Source organism: Salmo salar, chromosome 11, assembly GCF_965601325.2.
Source record: "Salmo salar chromosome 11, fSalSal1, whole genome shotgun sequence".
Classification (NCBI taxonomy): Eukaryota; Metazoa; Chordata; class Actinopteri; order Salmoniformes; family Salmonidae; genus Salmo; species Salmo salar.
In genome coordinates, this window is record NC_138301.1 from 50286209 (window position 1) to 50306703 (window position 20495).

At 47.3% G+C, this 20495-nt stretch overlaps 1 protein-coding gene across 1 annotated transcript in view; it reads left to right on the forward strand.

Moving 5' to 3' along the window:
* LOC106562848 (C-myc promoter-binding protein) overlaps positions 1 to 20495 on the forward strand; it is a 359426-nt gene that overhangs the window by 111111 nt on the left and 227820 nt on the right. Inside the window, exon 5 of the mRNA XM_082957549.1 lies at positions 3151 to 3320. Coding sequence (XP_082813675.1) covers positions 3151 to 3320 — 170 coding nt within the window. The remainder of the gene's footprint in view (positions 1 to 3150; positions 3321 to 20495) is intronic.

Below are 20495 nucleotides of genomic sequence, written 5' to 3' on the forward strand. Positions count from 1 at the left end.
CCTGCATCCGTAATGGGTCTGCGACCAAACGACCACCCCTCATCACTGTCAAACGCCCCCTAAAACACTTCTGCGAGTAGGCCTTTCTAATCGACCTGGCCGGTGTATCCTGGAATAACATTGACCTGATCCCGTCAGTAGATGATGCCTGGCTATTCTTTAAAAAGTGCCTTCCTCACCATCTTAAATAAGCATGCCCCTCTCAAACAATTTAGAACTAGGAATAGATATAGTCCTTGGTTCACTCCAGACCTGTCTGCCCTTGACCAGCACAAAAACATCCTGTGGCGTTCTGCATTAGCATCGAATAGCCCCCGTGATATGCAACTTTTCAGGGAAGTTAGGTACAAATATACACAGGCAGTTAGAAAACCTAAGGCTAGCTTTTTCAAACAGAAATTTGCATCCTGTATTACTAACTCAAAAAGTTCTGGGACACTGTAAAGTCCATGGAGAATAAGAGCACCTCCTCCCAGCTGCCCACTGCTCTGAGGCTAGGAAACACTGTTACCACTGATAAATCCACTGTAATTGAGAATTTCAATAAGCATTTCTCAACGGCTGGCCATGTTTTCCACCTGGCTACCCCTACCCCGGTCAACTGCCCGGCACCCTCCACAGCAACCCGCCAAAGCCCCCACCATTTCTCCTTCACCCAAATCAAGGTAGCTGATGTTCTGAAAGAGCTGCAAAATCTGGCCCCCTACAAATCAGCCGGGCTAGACAATCTGGACCCTCTCTTTCTAAAATAATCTGCCGAAATTGTTGCAACCCCTATTACGAGCCTGTTCAACCTCTCTTTCGTATCGTCTGAGATTCCCAAAGATTGGAAAGCTGCCGCGGTCATCCCCCTCTTCAAAGGGGGTGACACTCTAGACCCAAACTGCTACAGACCTATATCTATCCTTCCCTGTCTTTCTAAGGTCTTCGAAAGCCAAGTTAACAAACAGATTACCGAACATTTAGAATCCCACCGTACCTTCTCCGCTATGCAATCTGGTTTCAGAGCTGGTCATGGGTGCACCTCAGCCACGCTCAAGGTCCTAAACGACATCATAACCGCCATCGATAAGAGACATTACTGTGCAGCCGTATTCATCGACCTGGCCAAAGCTTACGACTCTGTCAATCACCACATTCTTATCGGCAGACTCGACAGCCTTGGTTTCTCAAATTATTGCCTCGCCTGGTTTACCAACTACTTCTCTGATAGAGTTCAGTCTGTCAAATCGGAGGGCCTGTTGTCTGGACCTCTGGCAGTCTCTATGGGGGTGCCACACGGTTCAATTCTCGGGCCGACTCTCTTCTCTGTATACATCAATGATGTCGCTCTTGCTGCTGGTGATTCTCTGATCCACCTCTAAGCAGACGACACCATTCTGTATACTTCTGGCCCTTCTTTGGACACTGTGTTAACTAACCTCCAGACGAGCTTCAATGCCATACAACTCTCCTTCCACGGCCTCCAACTGCTCTTAAACGCAGGTAAAACTAAATGCATGCTATTCAATCGATCACTGCCCGCACCTGCTCGTCCGTACAGCATCACTACTCTGGACGGCTCTGACTTAGAATACGTGAACAACTACAAATACCTGGGTGTCTGGTTAGACTGTAAACTCTCCTTCCAGGCTCACGTTAAGCATCTCCAATCCAGAATTAAATCTAGAATCGGCTTCCTATATCGCAACAAAGCATCCTTCACTCATGCTGCCAAACATACCCTCGTTAAAACTGACCATCCTACCGATCCTCGACTTCGGTGATGTCATCTATAAAATAGCCTCCAACACTCTACTCAACAAACTGGATGCAGTCTATCACAGTGCCATCCGTTTTGTCACCAAAGCCCCATACACTACCCACCATTGCGACCTGTACGCTCTCGTTGGTTGGCCCTCGCTTCATACTCGTCGCCAAACCCACTGGCTACAGGTTATCTACAAGTCTCTGCTAGGTAAAGCCCCGCCTTTTCTCAGCTCACTGGTCACCAGTGAGCAGCACCCACTCGTAGCATGTGCTCCAGCAGGTATATCTCACTGGTCACCCCCAAAGCCAATTCCTCCTTTGGTCGTCTTTCCTTCCAGTTTTCTGCTGCCAATGACTGGAACAAACTGCAAAAATCTCTGAAGCTGGAGAGTCATATCTCCCTCACTAGCTTTAAGCACCAGCTGTCAGAGCAGCTCACAGATCACTTCACCTGTACATAGCCCATCTGTAAACAGCCCATCTATCTACCTCATCCCCATACTGTATTTATTTATTTATCTTGCTCCTTTGCACCCCAGTATCTCTACTTGCACATTCATCTTCTGCACATCTACCATTCCAGTGTTTAATTGCTATATTGTAATTACTTCGCCACCATGGCCTATTTATTGTCTTAACTTACCTCATTTGCACTCATTGTATATAGACATTTTGTTTTCTTTTGTTCTACTGTATTATTGACTGTATGTTTTGTTTATTCCATGTGTAACTCTGTGTTGTTGTATGTGTCGAATTGCTACGCTTTATCTTGGTCAGGTCGCAGTTGCAAATGAGAACTTGTTCTCAACTAGCCTACCTGGTTAAATAAAGGTGAAATAAAAAAATAAAAATAAATAGCTGTTTAGCAGTTAATCACAATAGAAACATTCTACATTAACCCATAGCTGTTTAGCGGTTAATCACAATAGAAACATTCTACATTAACCCATAGCTGTTTAGTGGTTAATTACAATAGAAACATTCTACATTAACCCATAGCTGTTTAGTGATTAATCACAATAGAAACATTCTACATTAACCCATAGCTGTTTAGTGATTAATCACAATAGAAACATTCTACATTAACCCATAGCTGTTTAGTGGTTAATTACAATAGAAACATTCTACATGAACACATAGCTGTTTAGTGATTAATTACAATAGAAACATTCTACATTAACCCATAGCTGTTTAGTGGTTAATTACAATAGAAACATTCTACATTAACCCCCATTTTATTGAGTTGTGATCTCCTTTATTCAGTTATCTCTCTCTCTCCCTGTCCTTCCCTCCCTCTCCCTTTCCCCTCCTTCCGTCCCCTCTCCTTCATTCCTTTCCTCTCCCTTCCTTCCGTCCCCCCTCATTCATTCCTTCCCCCACTCCCTCCCTCCCTCCCTCCAGGTCTGTTTAGCAGGTATCCTGAGGAGGACTATGAGTCTTTCCCCCTGCCTGAGTCCGTGTCTCTGTTCTGTCTGCCCATGGGGGCCACCATCGAGGCCTGGCCGGCCCAGACCAAATACTCCCTGCCTGTCTTCTCCACCTTCGTACTGACCGGATCCTCTGGAGAGAAGGTAACACACACATGAGCGTTCATGCAGGCAGGCATGCACACACACACACGCGCGCGCGCGCGCGCACACACACACACACACACACACACACACACACACACACACACACACACACACACACACACACACACACACACACACACACACACACACACACACACACACACACACACACACACACACACCTAACCTTTCGAGAATGGTTATTCCACCATGCACACCCGTCCACATGCACGCAGTAGGTCCAAGGAATGTTATCTTAACAAACAAACACGCACACACACACTCTCACACACGTGGACACATATCCACACACTCTCACACACGTGGACACACATACACACACTCTCACACACGTGGACACACATACACACCTCCGAGAACACTTATACCTCCTACATACACACATGCAGCTAACCTCCAAGGAATGTTATCCCACCGAACACACACACGCTGACACACTCACACCTACACATTTGTATTTATCCCCATTAGTTCCTGCCAAGGCAGCAGCTACTCTTCCTGGGGTTTATTATGGATCCCCATTAGTTCCTGCCAAGGCAGCAGCTACTCTTCCTGGGGTTTATTATGGATCCACATTAGTTCCTGCCAAGGAGGCAGATACTCTTCCTGGGGTCTAAACACATTAAAGCACTTACATCACACATAAAACAAAAGATATGGTGTGTGTAATACCACCATACAATAATATTACACTGTACGTGTGCTAGCGTGTGTGTGTGTGTGTGTGTGCGTTTGTGCGTGTGCGCGCGCGTGTGTGTGTGGTTAATTTAGTGGTTAATTACAATAGTACAATAGTATTACAATAGTAATTAACTACTGGGACTGTGTCTCTTCACAGTCCCCGCTGTTCCATAAGGTCTTATTTTATCTGTTTTATTTATTTATTTATTTGATTCTACTTCTTGCATCAGTTACCTGATGTGGAATAGAGTTCCATGTAGTCATGGCTCTACGTTGTACTGTGCGCCTCCCATAGTCTGTTCTGGACTTGGGGACTGTGAAGAGACCTCTGGTGGCTTGTCTACCTCTTGTGGCAGACATTGACACATTAACACACAACAACAGCTGAGGAGGCCTCAGCCAAAACATTACCCATACTGGGGCACCAGGAAACCACGGTGACGCACAGCACACGCCAGCAGTGAAAGTGGGTCACACACACACACACACACACACACACACACACACACACACACACACACACACACACACACACACACACACACACACACACACACACACACACACACACACACACACACACACACACACACATACACACAAGAATGAAATGGAACAGATACAACCAGAAATAGATAGGCAGTCACAGCTGCCGGAAGGATCTTGGCTTCAAAGAGTAACCACCAAGGAGAAACACCACAGTGACAGGCAGCAAGGTAACAGCTAGCTAGTAGCTAACTAGCTTATCTGTAAACACCACAGTGACAGGCAGCGGGGTAACAGCTAGCTAGTAGCTAGCTAGTGTATCTGTAAACACCACAATGACAGGCAGCAAGTTAACAGCTAGCTAGTAGCTACAGAGAAGAGAGCGTCACATCCTATTATTCTCTCTTATATACTCTGACAGAGATATTTCCCGCTCAATGCTGGTCTGTCAGAGGGAGGAGGAGCGTGGTTTAAACTTGCTCCTCCTATCGTCGGCGTGCAGGCTGGTCCCAGCCTCGTGACGCACTTCCTGTCGCCGGTTGTAGTTCTTGTCTTCAGCAGTTGACTTATCCGTAGTTTATATACTTAATAATGTAGCATAGCTTCCCCGGTATATTATATAGGTTATGCAAACAAATATCCAGTTTAACCCTAACACACCACAGTGACAGGCAGCAAGGTAACAGCTAGCTAGTAGCTAGCTAGCGTATCTGTAAACACCACAGTGACAGGCAGCAAGGTAACAGCTAGCTAGTAGCTAGCTAGCGTATCTGTAAACACCACAATGACAGGCAGCAAGGTAACAGCTAGCTAGTAGCTAGCAAGCTTATCTGTAAACACCACAGTGAGAGGCAGCGGGGTAACAGCTAGCTTGTAGCTAGCTAGCGTATCAGTAAACACCACAGTGACAGGCAGCAAGGTAACAGCTAGTAGCTAGCTAGCTTATCTGTAAATACCACAATGACAGGCACTAAGGTAACAGCTAGCTAGTAGCTAGCTAGTGTATCTGTAAACACCACAGTGACAGGCAGCGGGGTAACATCTAGCTAGTAGCTAGCTAGCTTATCTGTAAACACCCCAGTGACAGGCAGCGGGGTAACAGCTAGCTAGTAGCTAGCAAGCTTATCTGTAAACACCACAGTGACAGGCAGCAAGGTAACAGCTAGTAGCTAGCTAGCTTATCTGTAAACACCACAATGACAGGCAGCAAGGTAACAGCTAGCTAGTAGCTTTATTGAGCTTGCCTAGGCTTAGTGGACCTATTGAATACTAGCTCAAATACAACCCAGTCTCTGGGGTCTGAAAGTGGAGCTATGTGGTGAAACCCAGGTCTGAATAAAACTAGTAGGACCTGAACCCAGGTCTGAATAAAACTAACAGGACCTGAACCCAGGTCTGAATAAAACTAACAGGACCTGAACCCAGGTCTGAATAAAACTAACAGGACCTGAACCCAGGTCTGAATAAAACTAACAGGACCTGAACCCAGGTCTGAATAAAACTAACAGGACCTGAACCCAGGTCTGAATAAAACTAATAGGACCTGAACCCAGGTCTGAATAAAACTAATAGGACCTGAACCCAGGTCTGAATAAAACTAATAGGACCTGAACCCAGGATAGCTACGGTAGCGCCGGGCTTAAAACGACCAGGGGTCAAAACGACGGCCGGCGTGCAACCACGCTGTTTGGTTCTGTCTGTCTCTTGGCTGGCCCATCCGTGTGTGTGTGTGTGTGTGTGTGTGTGTGTGTGTGTGTGTGTGTGTGTGTGTGTGTGTGTGTGTGTGTGTGTGTGTGTGTGTGTGGTAGGTGAGCTGTGTTTTCCTGGCCAAGGTCATAGAGACAGTGAGGAGGTCCTGGTGTCCTGCCTCTCATTCTGCGCACAGACCAGGCTTCCCTTTAAACTGAGCATGTCAGCCGCTGACCCAGACATTTACTAACACAAAGAATGAACACTTTACAGCATACAGGACAGTGCATTCTGTCCACACAGGCAGTACATACCTCCTGACTGAAGGCTGTTCTGTACTAGACTATACCCCCTGACTGAAGGCTGTTCTATACTAGACTATACCCCCTGACTGAAGGCTGTTCTGTACTAGACTATACCCCCTGACTGAAGGCTGTTCTGTACTAGACTATACCCCCTGACTGAAGGCAGTTCTGTACTAGGCTATACCCCCTGACTGAAGGCTGTTCTGTACTAGACTATACCCCCTGACTGAAGGCTGTTCTGTACTAGACTATACCCCCTGACTGAAGGCAGTTCTGTACTAGACTATACCCCCTGACTGAAGGCTGTTCTGTACTAGACTATACCTCCTGACTGAAGGCTGTTCTGTACTAGACTATACCCCCTGACTGGAGGCAGTTCTGTACTAGACTATACCCCCTGACTGAAGGCTGTTCTGTACTAGACTATACCCAAGGCTGTTCTGTACTAGACTATACCCCCTGACTGAAGGCTGTTCTGTACTAGACTATACCCCCTGACTGAAGGCTGTTCTGTACTAGACTATACCCCCTGACTGAAGGCTGTTCTGTACTAGACTATACCCCCTGACTGAAGGCAGTTCTGTACTAGACTATACCCCCTGACTGAAGGCTGTTCTGTACTAGACTATACCCAAGGCTGTTCTGTACTAGACTATACCCCCTGACTGAAGGCTGTTCTATACTAGACTATACCCCCTGACTGAAGGCTGTTCTGTACTAGACTATACTCCCTGACTGAAGGCTGTTCTGTACTAGACTATATCCCCTGACTGAAGGCAGTTCTGTACTAGACTATACCCCCTGACTGAAGGCTGTTCTGTACTAGACTATATCCCCTGACTGAAGGCAGTTCTGTACTAGACTATACCCAAGGCTGTTCTGTACTAGACTATACCCCCTGACTGAAGGCTGTTCTATACTAGACTATACCCCCTGACTGAAGGCTGTTCTGTACTAGACTATACTCCCTGACTGAAGGCTGTTCTGTACTAGACTATATCCCCTGACTGAAGGCAGTTCTGTACTAGACTATACCCCCTGACTGAAGGCTGTTCTGTACTAGACTATACCCCCTGACTGAAGGCTGTTCTATACTAGACTATACCCCCTGACAGAAGGCTGTTCTGTACTAGACTATACTCCGTGACTGAAGGCTGTTCTGTACTAGACTATATCCCCTGACTGAAGGCAGTTCTGTACTAGACTATACCCCCTGACTGAAGGCTGTTCTGTACTTGACTATACCCCCTGACTGAAGGCAGTTCTGTACTAGACTATACCCCCTGACTGAAGGCTGTTCTATACTAGACTATACTCCCTGACCGAAGGCTGTTCTGTACTAGACTATACCCCCTGACTGAAGGCTGTTCTGTACTTGACTATACCCCCTGACTGAAGTCTGTTCTGTACTAGACTATACCCCCTGACTGAAGGCTGTTCTGTACTAGACTATACCCCCTGACTGAAGGTTGTTCTCTACTAGGCTATACCCCCTGACTGAAGGCTGTTCTGTACTAGACTATACCCCCTGACTGAAGGCTGTTCTGTACTAGACTATACCCCCTGACTGAAGGCTGTTCTATACTAGACTATACCCCCTGACTGAAGGCTGTTCTGTACTAGACTATACCCCCTGACTGAAGGCTGTTCTGTACTAGACTATACCCCCTGACTGAAGGCTGTTCTGTACTAGACTATACCCCCTGACTGAAGGCTGTTCTGTACTAGACTATACCCCCTGACTGAAGGCTGTTCTGTACTAGACTATATCCCCTGACTGAAGGCTGTTCTGTACTAGACTATACCCCCTGACTGAAGGCAGTTCTGTACTAGGCTATACCCCCTGACTGAAGGCTGTTCTGTACTAGACTATACCCCCTGACTGAAGGCTGTTCTGTACTAGACTATACCCCCTGACTGAAGGCTGTTCTGTACTAGACTATACCCCCTGACTGAAGGCTGTTCTGTACTAGACTACACCCCCTGACTGAAGGCAGTTCTGTACTAGACTATACCCCCTGACTGAAGGCTGTTCTGTACTAGACTATACCCCCTGACTGAAGGCTGTTCTGTACTAGACTATATCCCCTGACTGAAGGCTGTTCTGTACTAGACGATACCCCCTGACTGAAGGCAGTTCTGTACTAGACTATACCCCCTGACTGAAGGCTGTTCTGTACTAGACTATACCCCCTGACTGAAGGCTGTTCTGTACTAGACTATACCCCCTGACTGAAGGCTGTTCTATACTAGACTATACCCCCTGACTGAAGGCTGTTCTGTACTAGACTATACCCCCTGACTGAAGGCTGTTCTGTACTAGACTATACCCCCTGACTGAAGGCTGTTCTGTACTAGACTATACCCCCTGACTGAAGGCTGTTCTGTACTAGACTATACCCCCTGACTGAAGGCTGTTCTGTACTTGACTATACCCCCTGACTGAAGGCTGTTCTGTACTAGACTATATCCCCTGACTGAAGGCTGTTCTGTACTAGACTATACCCCCTGACTGAAGGCAGTTCTGTACTAGGCTATACCCCCTGACTGAAGGCTGTTCTGTACTAGACTATACCCCCTGACTGAAGGCTGTTCTATACTAGACTATACCCCCTGACTGAAGGCTGTTCTGTACTAGACTATACCCCCTGACTGAAGGCTGTTCTGTACTAGACTATACCCCCTGACTGAAGGCTGTTCTGTACTAGACTATACCCCCTGACTGAAGGCTGTTCTGTACTAGACTATACCCCCTGACTGAAGGCTGTTCTGTACTAGACTATACCCCCTGACTGAAGGCTGTTCTGTACTAGACTATACCCCCTGACTGAAGGCTGTTCTGTACTAGACTATACCCCCTGACTGAAGGCTGTTCTGTACTAGACTATACCCCCTGACTGAAGGCAGTTCTGTGCTAGGCTATACCCCCTGACTGAAGGCTGTTCTGTACTAGACTATACCCCCTGACTGAAGGCTGTTCTGTACTAGACTATACCCCCTGACTGAAGGCAGTTCTGTACTAGACTATACCCCCTGACTGAAGGCTGTTCTGTACTAGACTATACCCCCTGACTGAAGGCTGTTCTGTACTAGACTATACCCCCTGACTGAAGGCTGTTCTGTACTAGACTATACCCCCTGACTGAAGGCTGTTCTGTACTAGACTACACCCCTGACTGAAGGCAGTTCTGTACTAGACTATACCCCCTGACTGAAGGCTGTTCTGTACGAGACTATACCCAAGGCTGTTCTGTACTAGACTATACCCCCTGACTGAAGGCTGTTCTTTACTAGACTATACCCCCTGACTGAAGGCTGTTCTGTACTAGACTATCCTCCCTGACTGAAGGCTGTTCTGTACTAGACTTTATCCCCTGACTGAAGGCAGTTCTTTACTAGACTATACCCCCTGACTGAAGGCTGTTCTGTACTAGACTATATCCCCTGACTGAAGGCAGTTCTGTACTAGACTATATCCAAGGCTGTTCTGTACTAGACTATACCCCCTGACTGAAGGCTGTTCTATACTAGACTATACCCCCTGACTGAAGGCTATTCTGTACTAGACTATACCCCCTGACTGAAGGCTGTTCTGTACTAGACTATACCCCCTGACTGAAGGCTGTTCTGTACTTGACTATACCCCCTGACTGAAGGCTGTTCTGTACTAGACTATATCCCCTGACTGAAGGCTGTTCTGTACTAGACTATACCCCCTGACTGAAGGCAGTTCTGTACTAGGCTATACCCCCTGACTGAAGGCTGTTCTGTACTAGACTATACCCCCTGACTGAAGGCTGTTCTGTACTAGACTATCCTCCCTGACTGAAGGCTGTTCTGTACTAGACTATATCCCCTGACTGAAGGCAGTTCTTTACTAGACTATACCCCCTGACTGAAGGCTGTTCTGTACTAGACTATATCCCCTGACTGAAGGCAGTTCTGTACTAGACTATACCCAAGGCTGTTCTGTACTAGACTATACCCCCTGACTGAAGGCTGTTCTATACTAGACTATACCCCCTGACTGAAGGCTATTCTGTACTAGACTATACCCCCTGACTGAAGGCTGTTCTGTACTAGACTATACCCCCTGACTGAAGGCTGTTCTGTACTTGACTATACCCCCTGACTGAAGGCTGTTCTGTACTAGACTATATACCCTGACTGAAGGCTGTTCTGTACTAGACTATACCCCCTGACTGAAGGCAGTTCTGTACTAGGCTATACCCCCTGACTGAAGGCTGTTCTGTACTAGACTATACCCCCTGACTGAAGGCTGTTCTGTACTAGACTACACCCCTGACTGAAGGCTGTTCTGTACTAGACTATACCCCCTGACTGAAGGCTGTTCTGTACTAGACTATACCCCCTGACTGAAGGCTGTTCTGTACTAGACTATACCCCCTGACTGAAGGCAGTTCTGTACTAGACTATACCCCCTGACTGAAGGCTGTTCTGTACTAGACTATACCCAAGGCTGTTCTGTACTAGACTATACCCCCTGACTGAAGGCTGTTCTATACTAGACTATACCCCCTGACTGAAGGCTGTTCTGTACTAGACTATACCCCCTGACTGAAGGCTGTTCTGTACTAGACTATACCCCCTGACTGAAGGCTGTTCTGTACTAGACTATACCCCCTGACTGAAGGCTGTTCTATACTAGACTATACCCCCTGACTGAAGGCTGTTCTGTACTAGACTATACCCCCTGACTGAAGGCTGTTCTGTACTAGACTATACCCCCTGACTGAAGGCTGTTCTGTACTAGACTATACCCCCTGACTGAAGGCTGTTCTGTACTAGACTATACCCCCTGACTGAAGGCTGTTCTGTACTTGACTATACCCCCTGACTGAAGGCTGTTCTGTACTAGACTATATCCCCTGACTGAAGGCTGTTCTGTACTAGACTATACCCCCTGACTGAAGGCAGTTCTGTACTAGGCTATACCCCCTGACTGAAGGCTGTTCTGTACTAGACTATACCCCCTGACTGAAGGCTGTTCTATACTAGACTATACCCCCTGACTGAAGGCTGTTCTGTACTAGACTATACCCCCTGACTGAAGGCTGTTCTGTACTAGACTATACCCCCTGACTGAAGGCTGTTCTGTACTAGACTATACCCCCTGACTGAAGGCTGTTCTGTACTAGACTATACCCCCTGACTGAAGGCTGTTCTGTACTAGACTATACCCCCTGACTGAAGGCTGTTCTGTACTAGACTATACCCCCTGACTGAAGGCTGTTCTGTACTAGACTATACCCCCTGACTGAAGGCTGTTCTGTACTAGACTATACCCCCTGACTGAAGGCAGTTCTGTGCTAGGCTATACCCCCTGACTGAAGGCTGTTCTGTACTAGACTATACCCCCTGACTGAAGGCTGTTCTGTACTAGACTATACCCCCTGACTGAAGGCAGTTCTGTACTAGACTATACCCCCTGACTGAAGGCTGTTCTGTACTAGACTATACCCCCTGACTGAAGGCTGTTCTGTACTAGACTATACCCCCTGACTGAAGGCTGTTCTGTACTAGACTATACCCCCTGACTGAAGGCTGTTCTGTACTAGACTACACCCCTGACTGAAGGCAGTTCTGTACTAGACTATACCCCCTGACTGAAGGCTGTTCTGTACGAGACTATACCCAAGGCTGTTCTGTACTAGACTATACCCCCTGACTGAAGGCTGTTCTTTACTAGACTATACCCCCTGACTGAAGGCTGTTCTGTACTAGACTATCCTCCCTGACTGAAGGCTGTTCTGTACTAGACTTTATCCCCTGACTGAAGGCAGTTCTTTACTAGACTATACCCCCTGACTGAAGGCTGTTCTGTACTAGACTATATCCCCTGACTGAAGGCAGTTCTGTACTAGACTATATCCAAGGCTGTTCTGTACTAGACTATACCCCCTGACTGAAGGCTGTTCTATACTAGACTATACCCCCTGACTGAAGGCTATTCTGTACTAGACTATACCCCCTGACTGAAGGCTGTTCTGTACTAGACTATACCCCCTGACTGAAGGCTGTTCTGTACTTGACTATACCCCCTGACTGAAGGCTGTTCTGTACTAGACTATATCCCCTGACTGAAGGCTGTTCTGTACTAGACTATACCCCCTGACTGAAGGCAGTTCTGTACTAGGCTATACCCCCTGACTGAAGGCTGTTCTGTACTAGACTATACCCCCTGACTGAAGGCTGTTCTGTACTAGACTATCCTCCCTGACTGAAGGCTGTTCTGTACTAGACTATATCCCCTGACTGAAGGCAGTTCTTTACTAGACTATACCCCCTGACTGAAGGCTGTTCTGTACTAGACTATATCCCCTGACTGAAGGCAGTTCTGTACTAGACTATACCCAAGGCTGTTCTGTACTAGACTATACCCCCTGACTGAAGGCTGTTCTATACTAGACTATACCCCCTGACTGAAGGCTATTCTGTACTAGACTATACCCCCTGACTGAAGGCTGTTCTGTACTAGACTATACCCCCTGACTGAAGGCTGTTCTGTACTTGACTATACCCCCTGACTGAAGGCTGTTCTGTACTAGACTATATACCCTGACTGAAGGCTGTTCTGTACTAGACTATACCCCCTGACTGAAGGCAGTTCTGTACTAGGCTATACCCCCTGACTGAAGGCTGTTCTGTACTAGACTATACCCCCTGACTGAAGGCTGTTCTGTACTAGACTACACCCCTGACTGAAGGCTGTTCTGTACTAGACTATACCCCCTGACTGAAGGCTGTTCTGTACTAGACTATACCCCCTGACTGAAGGCTGTTCTGTACTAGACTATACCCCCTGACTGAAGGCAGTTCTGTACTAGACTATACCCCCTGACTGAAGGCTGTTCTGTACTAGACTATACCCAAGGCTGTTCTGTACTAGACTATACCCCCTGACTGAAGGCTGTTCTATACTAGACTATACCCCCTGACTGAAGGCTGTTCTGTACTAGACTATACTCCCTGACTGAAGGCTGTTCTGTACTAGACTATATCCCCTGACTGAAGGCAGTTCTGTACTAGACTATACCCCCTGACTGAAGGCTGTTCTGTACTAGACTATATCCCCTGACTGAAGGCAGTTCTGTACTAGACTATACCCAAGGCTGTTCTGTACTAGACTATACCCCCTGACTGAAGGCTGTTCTATACTAGACTATACCCCCTGACTGAAGGCTGTTCTGTACTAGACTATACTCCCTGACTGAAGGCTGTTCTGTACTAGACTATATCCCCTGACTGAAGGCAGTTCTGTACTAGACTATACCCCCTGACTGAAGGCTGTTCTGTACTAGACTATACCCCCTGACTGAAGGCTGTTCTATACTAGACTATACCCCCTGACAGAAGGCTGTTCTGTACTAGACTATACTCCGTGACTGAAGGCTGTTCTGTACTAGACTATATCCCCTGACTGAAGGCAGTTCTGTACTAGACTATACCCCCTGACTGAAGGCTGTTCTGTACTTGACTATACCCCCTGACTGAAGGCAGTTCTGTACTAGACTATACCCCCTGACTGAAGGCTGTTCTATACTAGACTATACTCCCTGACCGAAGGCTGTTCTGTACTAGACTATACCCCCTGACTGAAGGCTGTTCTGTACTTGACTATACCCCCTGACTGAAGTCTGTTCTGTACTAGACTATACCCCCTGACTGAAGGCTGTTCTGTACTAGACTATACCCCCTGACTGAAGGTTGTTCTCTACTAGGCTATACCCCCTGACTGAAGGCTGTTCTGTACTAGACTATACCCCCTGACTGAAGGCTGTTCTGTACTAGACTATACCCCCTGACTGAAGGCTGTTCTATACTAGACTATACCCCCTGACTGAAGGCTGTTCTGTACTAGACTATACCCCCTGACTGAAGGCTGTTCTGTACTAGACTATACCCCCTGACTGAAGGCTGTTCTGTACTAGACTATACCCCCTGACTGAAGGCTGTTCTGTACTAGACTATACCCCCTGACTGAAGGCTGTTCTGTACTAGACTATATCCCCTGACTGAAGGCTGTTCTGTACTAGACTATACCCCCTGACTGAAGGCAGTTCTGTACTAGGCTATACCCCCTGACTGAAGGCTGTTCTGTACTAGACTATACCCCCTGACTGAAGGCTGTTCTGTACTAGACTATACCCCCTGACTGAAGGCTGTTCTGTACTAGACTATACCCCCTGACTGAAGGCTGTTCTGTACTAGACTACACCCCCTGACTGAAGGCAGTTCTGTACTAGACTATACCCCCTGACTGAAGGCTGTTCTGTACTAGACTATACCCCCTGACTGAAGGCTGTTCTGTACTAGACTATATCCCCTGACTGAAGGCTGTTCTGTACTAGACGATACCCCCTGACTGAAGGCAGTTCTGTACTAGACTATACCCCCTGACTGAAGGCTGTTCTGTACTAGACTATACCCCCTGACTGAAGGCTGTTCTGTACTAGACTATACCCCCTGACTGAAGGCTGTTCTATACTAGACTATACCCCCTGACTGAAGGCTGTTCTGTACTAGACTATACCCCCTGACTGAAGGCTGTTCTGTACTAGACTATACCCCCTGACTGAAGGCTGTTCTGTACTAGACTATACCCCCTGACTGAAGGCTGTTCTGTACTAGACTATACCCCCTGACTGAAGGCTGTTCTGTACTTGACTATACCCCCTGACTGAAGGCTGTTCTGTACTAGACTATATCCCCTGACTGAAGGCTGTTCTGTACTAGACTATACCCCCTGACTGAAGGCAGTTCTGTACTAGGCTATACCCCCTGACTGAAGGCTGTTCTGTACTAGACTATACCCCCTGACTGAAGGCTGTTCTATACTAGACTATACCCCCTGACTGAAGGCTGTTCTGTACTAGACTATACCCCCTGACTGAAGGCTGTTCTGTACTAGACTATACCCCCTGACTGAAGGCTGTTCTATACTAGACTATACCCCCTGACTGAAGGCTGTTCTGTACTAGACTATACCCCCTGACTGAAGGCTGTTCTGTACTAGACTATACCCCCTGACTGAAGGCTGTTCTGTACTAGGCTATACCCCCTGACTGAAGGCTGTTCTGTACTAGACTATACCCCCTGACTGAAGGCTGTTCTGTACTAGACTATACCCCCTGACTGAAGGCTGTTCTGTACTAGACTATACCCCCTGACTGAAGGCTGTTCTGTACTAGACTATACCCCCTGACTGAAGGCTGTTCTGTACTAGACTATACCCCCTGACTGAAGGCTGTTCTGTACTAGACTATACCCCCTGACTGAAGGCAGTTCTGTGCTAGGCTATACCCCCTGACTGAAGGCTGTTCTGTACTAGACTATACCCCCTGACTGAAGGCTGTTCTGTACTAGACTATACCCCCTGACTGAAGGCAGTTCTGTACTAGACTATACCCCCTGACTGAAGGCTGTTCTGTACTAGACTATACCCCCTGACTGAAGGCTGTTCTGTACTAGACTATACCCCCTGACTGAAGGCTGTTCTGTACTAGACTATACCCCCTGACTGAAGGCTGTTCTGTACTAGACTACACCCCTGACTGAAGGCAGTTCTGTACTAGACTATACCCCCTGACTGAAGGCTGTTCTGTACGAGACTATACCCAAGGCTGTTCTGTACTAGACTATACCCCCTGACTGAAGGCTGTTCTTTACTAGACTATACCCCCTGACTGAAGGCTGTTCTGTACTAGACTATCCTCCCTGACTGAAGGCTGTTCTGTACTAGACTTTATCCCCTGACTGAAGGCAGTTCTTTACTAGACTATACCCCCTGACTGAAGGCTGTTCTGTACTAGACTATATCCCCTGACTGAAGGCAGTTCTGTACTAGACTATATCCAAGGCTGTTCTGTACTAGACTATACCCCCTGACTGAAGGCTGTTCTATACTAGACTATACCCCCTGACTGAAGGCTATTCTGTACTAGACTATACCCCCTGACTGAAGGCTGTTCTGTACTAGACTATACCCCCTGACTGAAGGCTGTTCTGTACTTGACTATACCCCCTGACTGAAGGCTGTTCTGTACTAGACTATATCCCCTGACTGAAGGCTGTTCTGTACTAGACTATACCCCCTGACTGAAGGCAGTTCTGTACTAGGCTATACCCCCTGACTGAAGGCTGTTCTGTACTAGACTATACCCCCTGACTGAAGGCTGTTCTGTACTAGACTATCCTCCCTGACTGAAGGCTGTTCTGTACTAGACTATATCCCCTGACTGAAGGCAGTTCTTTACTAGACTATACCCCCTGACTGAAGGCTGTTCTGTACTAGACTATATCCCCTGACTGAAGGCAGTTCTGTACTAGACTATACCCAAGGCTGTTCTGTACTAGACTATACCCCCTGACTGAAGGCTGTTCTATACTAGACTATACCCCCTGACTGAAGGCTATTCTGTACTAGACTATACCCCCTGACTGAAGGCTGTTCTGTACTAGACTATACCCCCTGACTGAAGGCTGTTCTGTACTTGACTATACCCCCTGACTGAAGGCTGTTCTGTACTAGACTATATACCCTGACTGAAGGCTGTTCTGTACTAGACTATACCCCCTGACTGAAGGCAGTTCTGTACTAGGCTATACCCCCTGACTGAAGGCTGTTCTGTACTAGACTATACCCCCTGACTGAAGGCTGTTCTGTACTAGACTACACCCCTGACTGAAGGCTGTTCTGTACTAGACTATACCCCCTGACTGAAGGCTGTTCTGTACTAGACTACACCCCTGACTGAAGGCAGTTCTGTACTAGACTATACCCCCTGACTGAAGGCTGTTCTGTACTAGACTATACCCAAGGCTGTTCTGTACTAGACTATACCCCCTGACTGAAGGCTGTTCTATACTAGACTATACCCCCTGACTGAAGGCTGTTCTGTACTAGACTATCCTCCCTGACTGAAGGCTGTTCTGTACTAGACTATATCCCCTGACTGAAGGCAGTTCTGTACTAGACTATACCCAAGGCTGTTCTGTACTAGACTATACCCCCTGACTGAAGGCTGTTCTATACTAGACTATACCCCCTGACTGAAGGCTATTCTGTACTAGACTATACCCCCTGACTGAAGGCTGTTCTGTACTAGACTATACCCCCTGACTGAAGGCTGTTCTGTACTAGACTATACCCCCTGACTGAATGCTGTTCTATACTAGACTATACCCCCTGACTGAAGGCTGTTCTGTACTAGACTATACCCCCTGACTGAAGGCTGTTCTGTACTAGACTATACCCCCTGACTGAAGGCTGTTCTGTACTAGACTATACCCCCTGACTGAAGGCTGTTCTGTACTAGACTATACCCCCTGACTGAAGGCTGTTCTGTACTAGACTATACCCCCTGACTGAAGGCTGTTCTGTACTAGACTATATCCCCTGACTGAAGGCTGTTCTGTACTAGACTATACCCCCTGACTGAAGGCAGTTCTGTACTAGGCTATACCCCCTTACTGAAGGCTGTTCTGTACTAGACTATACCCCCTGACTGAAGGCTGTTCTGTACTAGACTATACCCTCTGACTGAAGGCAGTTCTGTACTAGATTATACCCCCTGACTGAAGGCTGTTCTGTACTAGACTATATCCCCTGACTGAAGGCTGTTCTGTACTAGACTATACCCCCTGACTGAAGGCTGTTCTGTGCTAGACTATACCCCCTGACTGAAGGCTGTTCTGTACTTGACTATACCCCCTGACTGAAGGCTGTTCTGTACTAGACTATATCCCCTGACTGAAGGCTGTTCTGTACTAGACTATACCCCCTGACTGAAGGCAGTTCTGTACTAGGCTATACCCCCTGACTGAAGGCTGTTCTGTACTAGACTATACCTCCTGACTGAAGGCTGTTCTGTACTAGACTATACCCCTGACTGAAGGCTGTTCTGTACTAGACTATACCCCCTGACTGAAGGCTGTTCTGTACTAGACTATACCCCCTGACTGAAGGCTGTTCTATACTAGACTATACCCCCTGACTGAAGGCTGTTCTGTACTAGACTATACCCCCTGACTGAAGGCTGTTCTTTACTAGACTATACCCCCTGACTGAAGGCTGTTCTGTACTAGGCTATACCCCCTGACTGAAGGCTGTTCTGTACTAGACTATACCCCCTGACTGAAGGCTGTTCTCTACTAGACTATACCCCCTGACTGAAGGCTGTTCTGTACTAGACTATACCCCCTGACTGAAGGCTGTTCTATACTAGGCTATACCCCCTGACTGAAGGCAGTTCTGTACTAGACTATACCCCCTGACTGAAGGCTGTTCTGTACTAGACTATACCCCCTGACTGAAGGCAGTTCTGTACTAGACTATACCCCCTGACTGAAGGCAGTTCTGTACTAGACTATACCCCCTGACTGAAGGCTGTTCTATACTAGACTATACTCCCTGACCGAAGGCTGTTCTGTACTAGACTATACCCCCTGACTGAATTCTGTTCTGTACTTGAATATACCCCCTGACCGAAGTCTGTTCTGTACTAGACTATACCCCCTGACTAAAGGCTGTTCTGTACTAGACTATACCCCCTGACTGAAGGTTGTTCTCTACTAGGCTATACCCCCTGACTGAAGGCTGTTCTGTACTAGACTATACCTCCTGACTGAAGGCTGTTCTGTACTAGACTATACACCCTGACTGAAGGCTGTTCTGTACTAGACTATACCCCCTGACTGAAGGCTGTTCTGTACTAGACTATACCCCCTGACTGAAGGCTGTTCTATACTAGACTATACCCCCTGACTGAAGGCTGTTCTGTACTAGACTATACCCCCTGACTGAAGGCTGTTCTGTACTAGACTATACCCCCTGACTGAAGGCTGTTCTGTACTAGACTATACCCCCTGACTGAAGGCTGTTCTGTACTAGACTATACCCCCTGACTGAAGGCTGTTCTGTACTAGACTATATCCCCTGACTGAAGGCTGTTCTGTACTAGACTATACCCCCTGACTGAAGGCAGTTCTGTACTAGGCTATACCCCCTGACTGAAGGCTGTTCTGTACTAGACTATACCCCCTGACTGAAGGCTGTTCTGTACTAGACTATACCCTCTGACTGAAGGCAGTTCTGTACTAGACTATACCCCCTGACTGAAGGCAGTTCTGTACTAGACTATACCCCCTGACTGAAGGCTGTTCTATACTAGACTATACTCCCTGACCGAAGGCTGTTCTGTACTAGACTATACCCCCTGACCGAAGGCTGTTCTGTACTTGAATATACCCCCTGACTGAAGTCTGTTCTGTACTAGACTATACCCCCTGACCGAAGGCTGTTCTGTAATAGACTATACCCCCTGACTGAAGGTTGTTCTCTACTAGGCTATACCCCCTGACTGAAGGCTGTTCTGTACTAGACTATACCCCCTGACTGAAGGTTGTTCTGTACTAGACTATACCCCCTGACTGAAGGCTGTTCTATACTAGACTATACCCCCTGACTGAAGGCTGTTCTGTACTAGACTATACCCCCTGACTGAAGGCTGTTCTGTACTAGACTATACCCCCTGACTGAAGGCAGTTCTGTACTAGGCTATACCCCTGACTGAAGGCTGTTCTGTACTAGACTATACCCCCTGACTGAAGGCTGTTCTGTACTAGACTATACCCCCTGACTGAAGGCAGTTCTGTACTAGACTATACCCCCTGACTGAAGGCTGTTCTGTACTAGACTATACCCCCTGACTGAAGGCTGTTCTGTACTAGACTATACCCCCTGACTGAAGGCTGTTCTGTACTAGACTATACCCCCTGAATGAAGGCTGTTCTGTACTAGACTACACCCCTGACTGAAGGCAGTTCTGTACTAGACTATACCCCCTGACTGAAGGCTGTTCTGTACTAGACTATACCCAAGGCTGTTCTGTACTAGACTATACCCCCTGACTGAAGGCTGTTCTATACTAGACTATACCCCCTGACTGAAGGCTGTTCTGTACTAGAC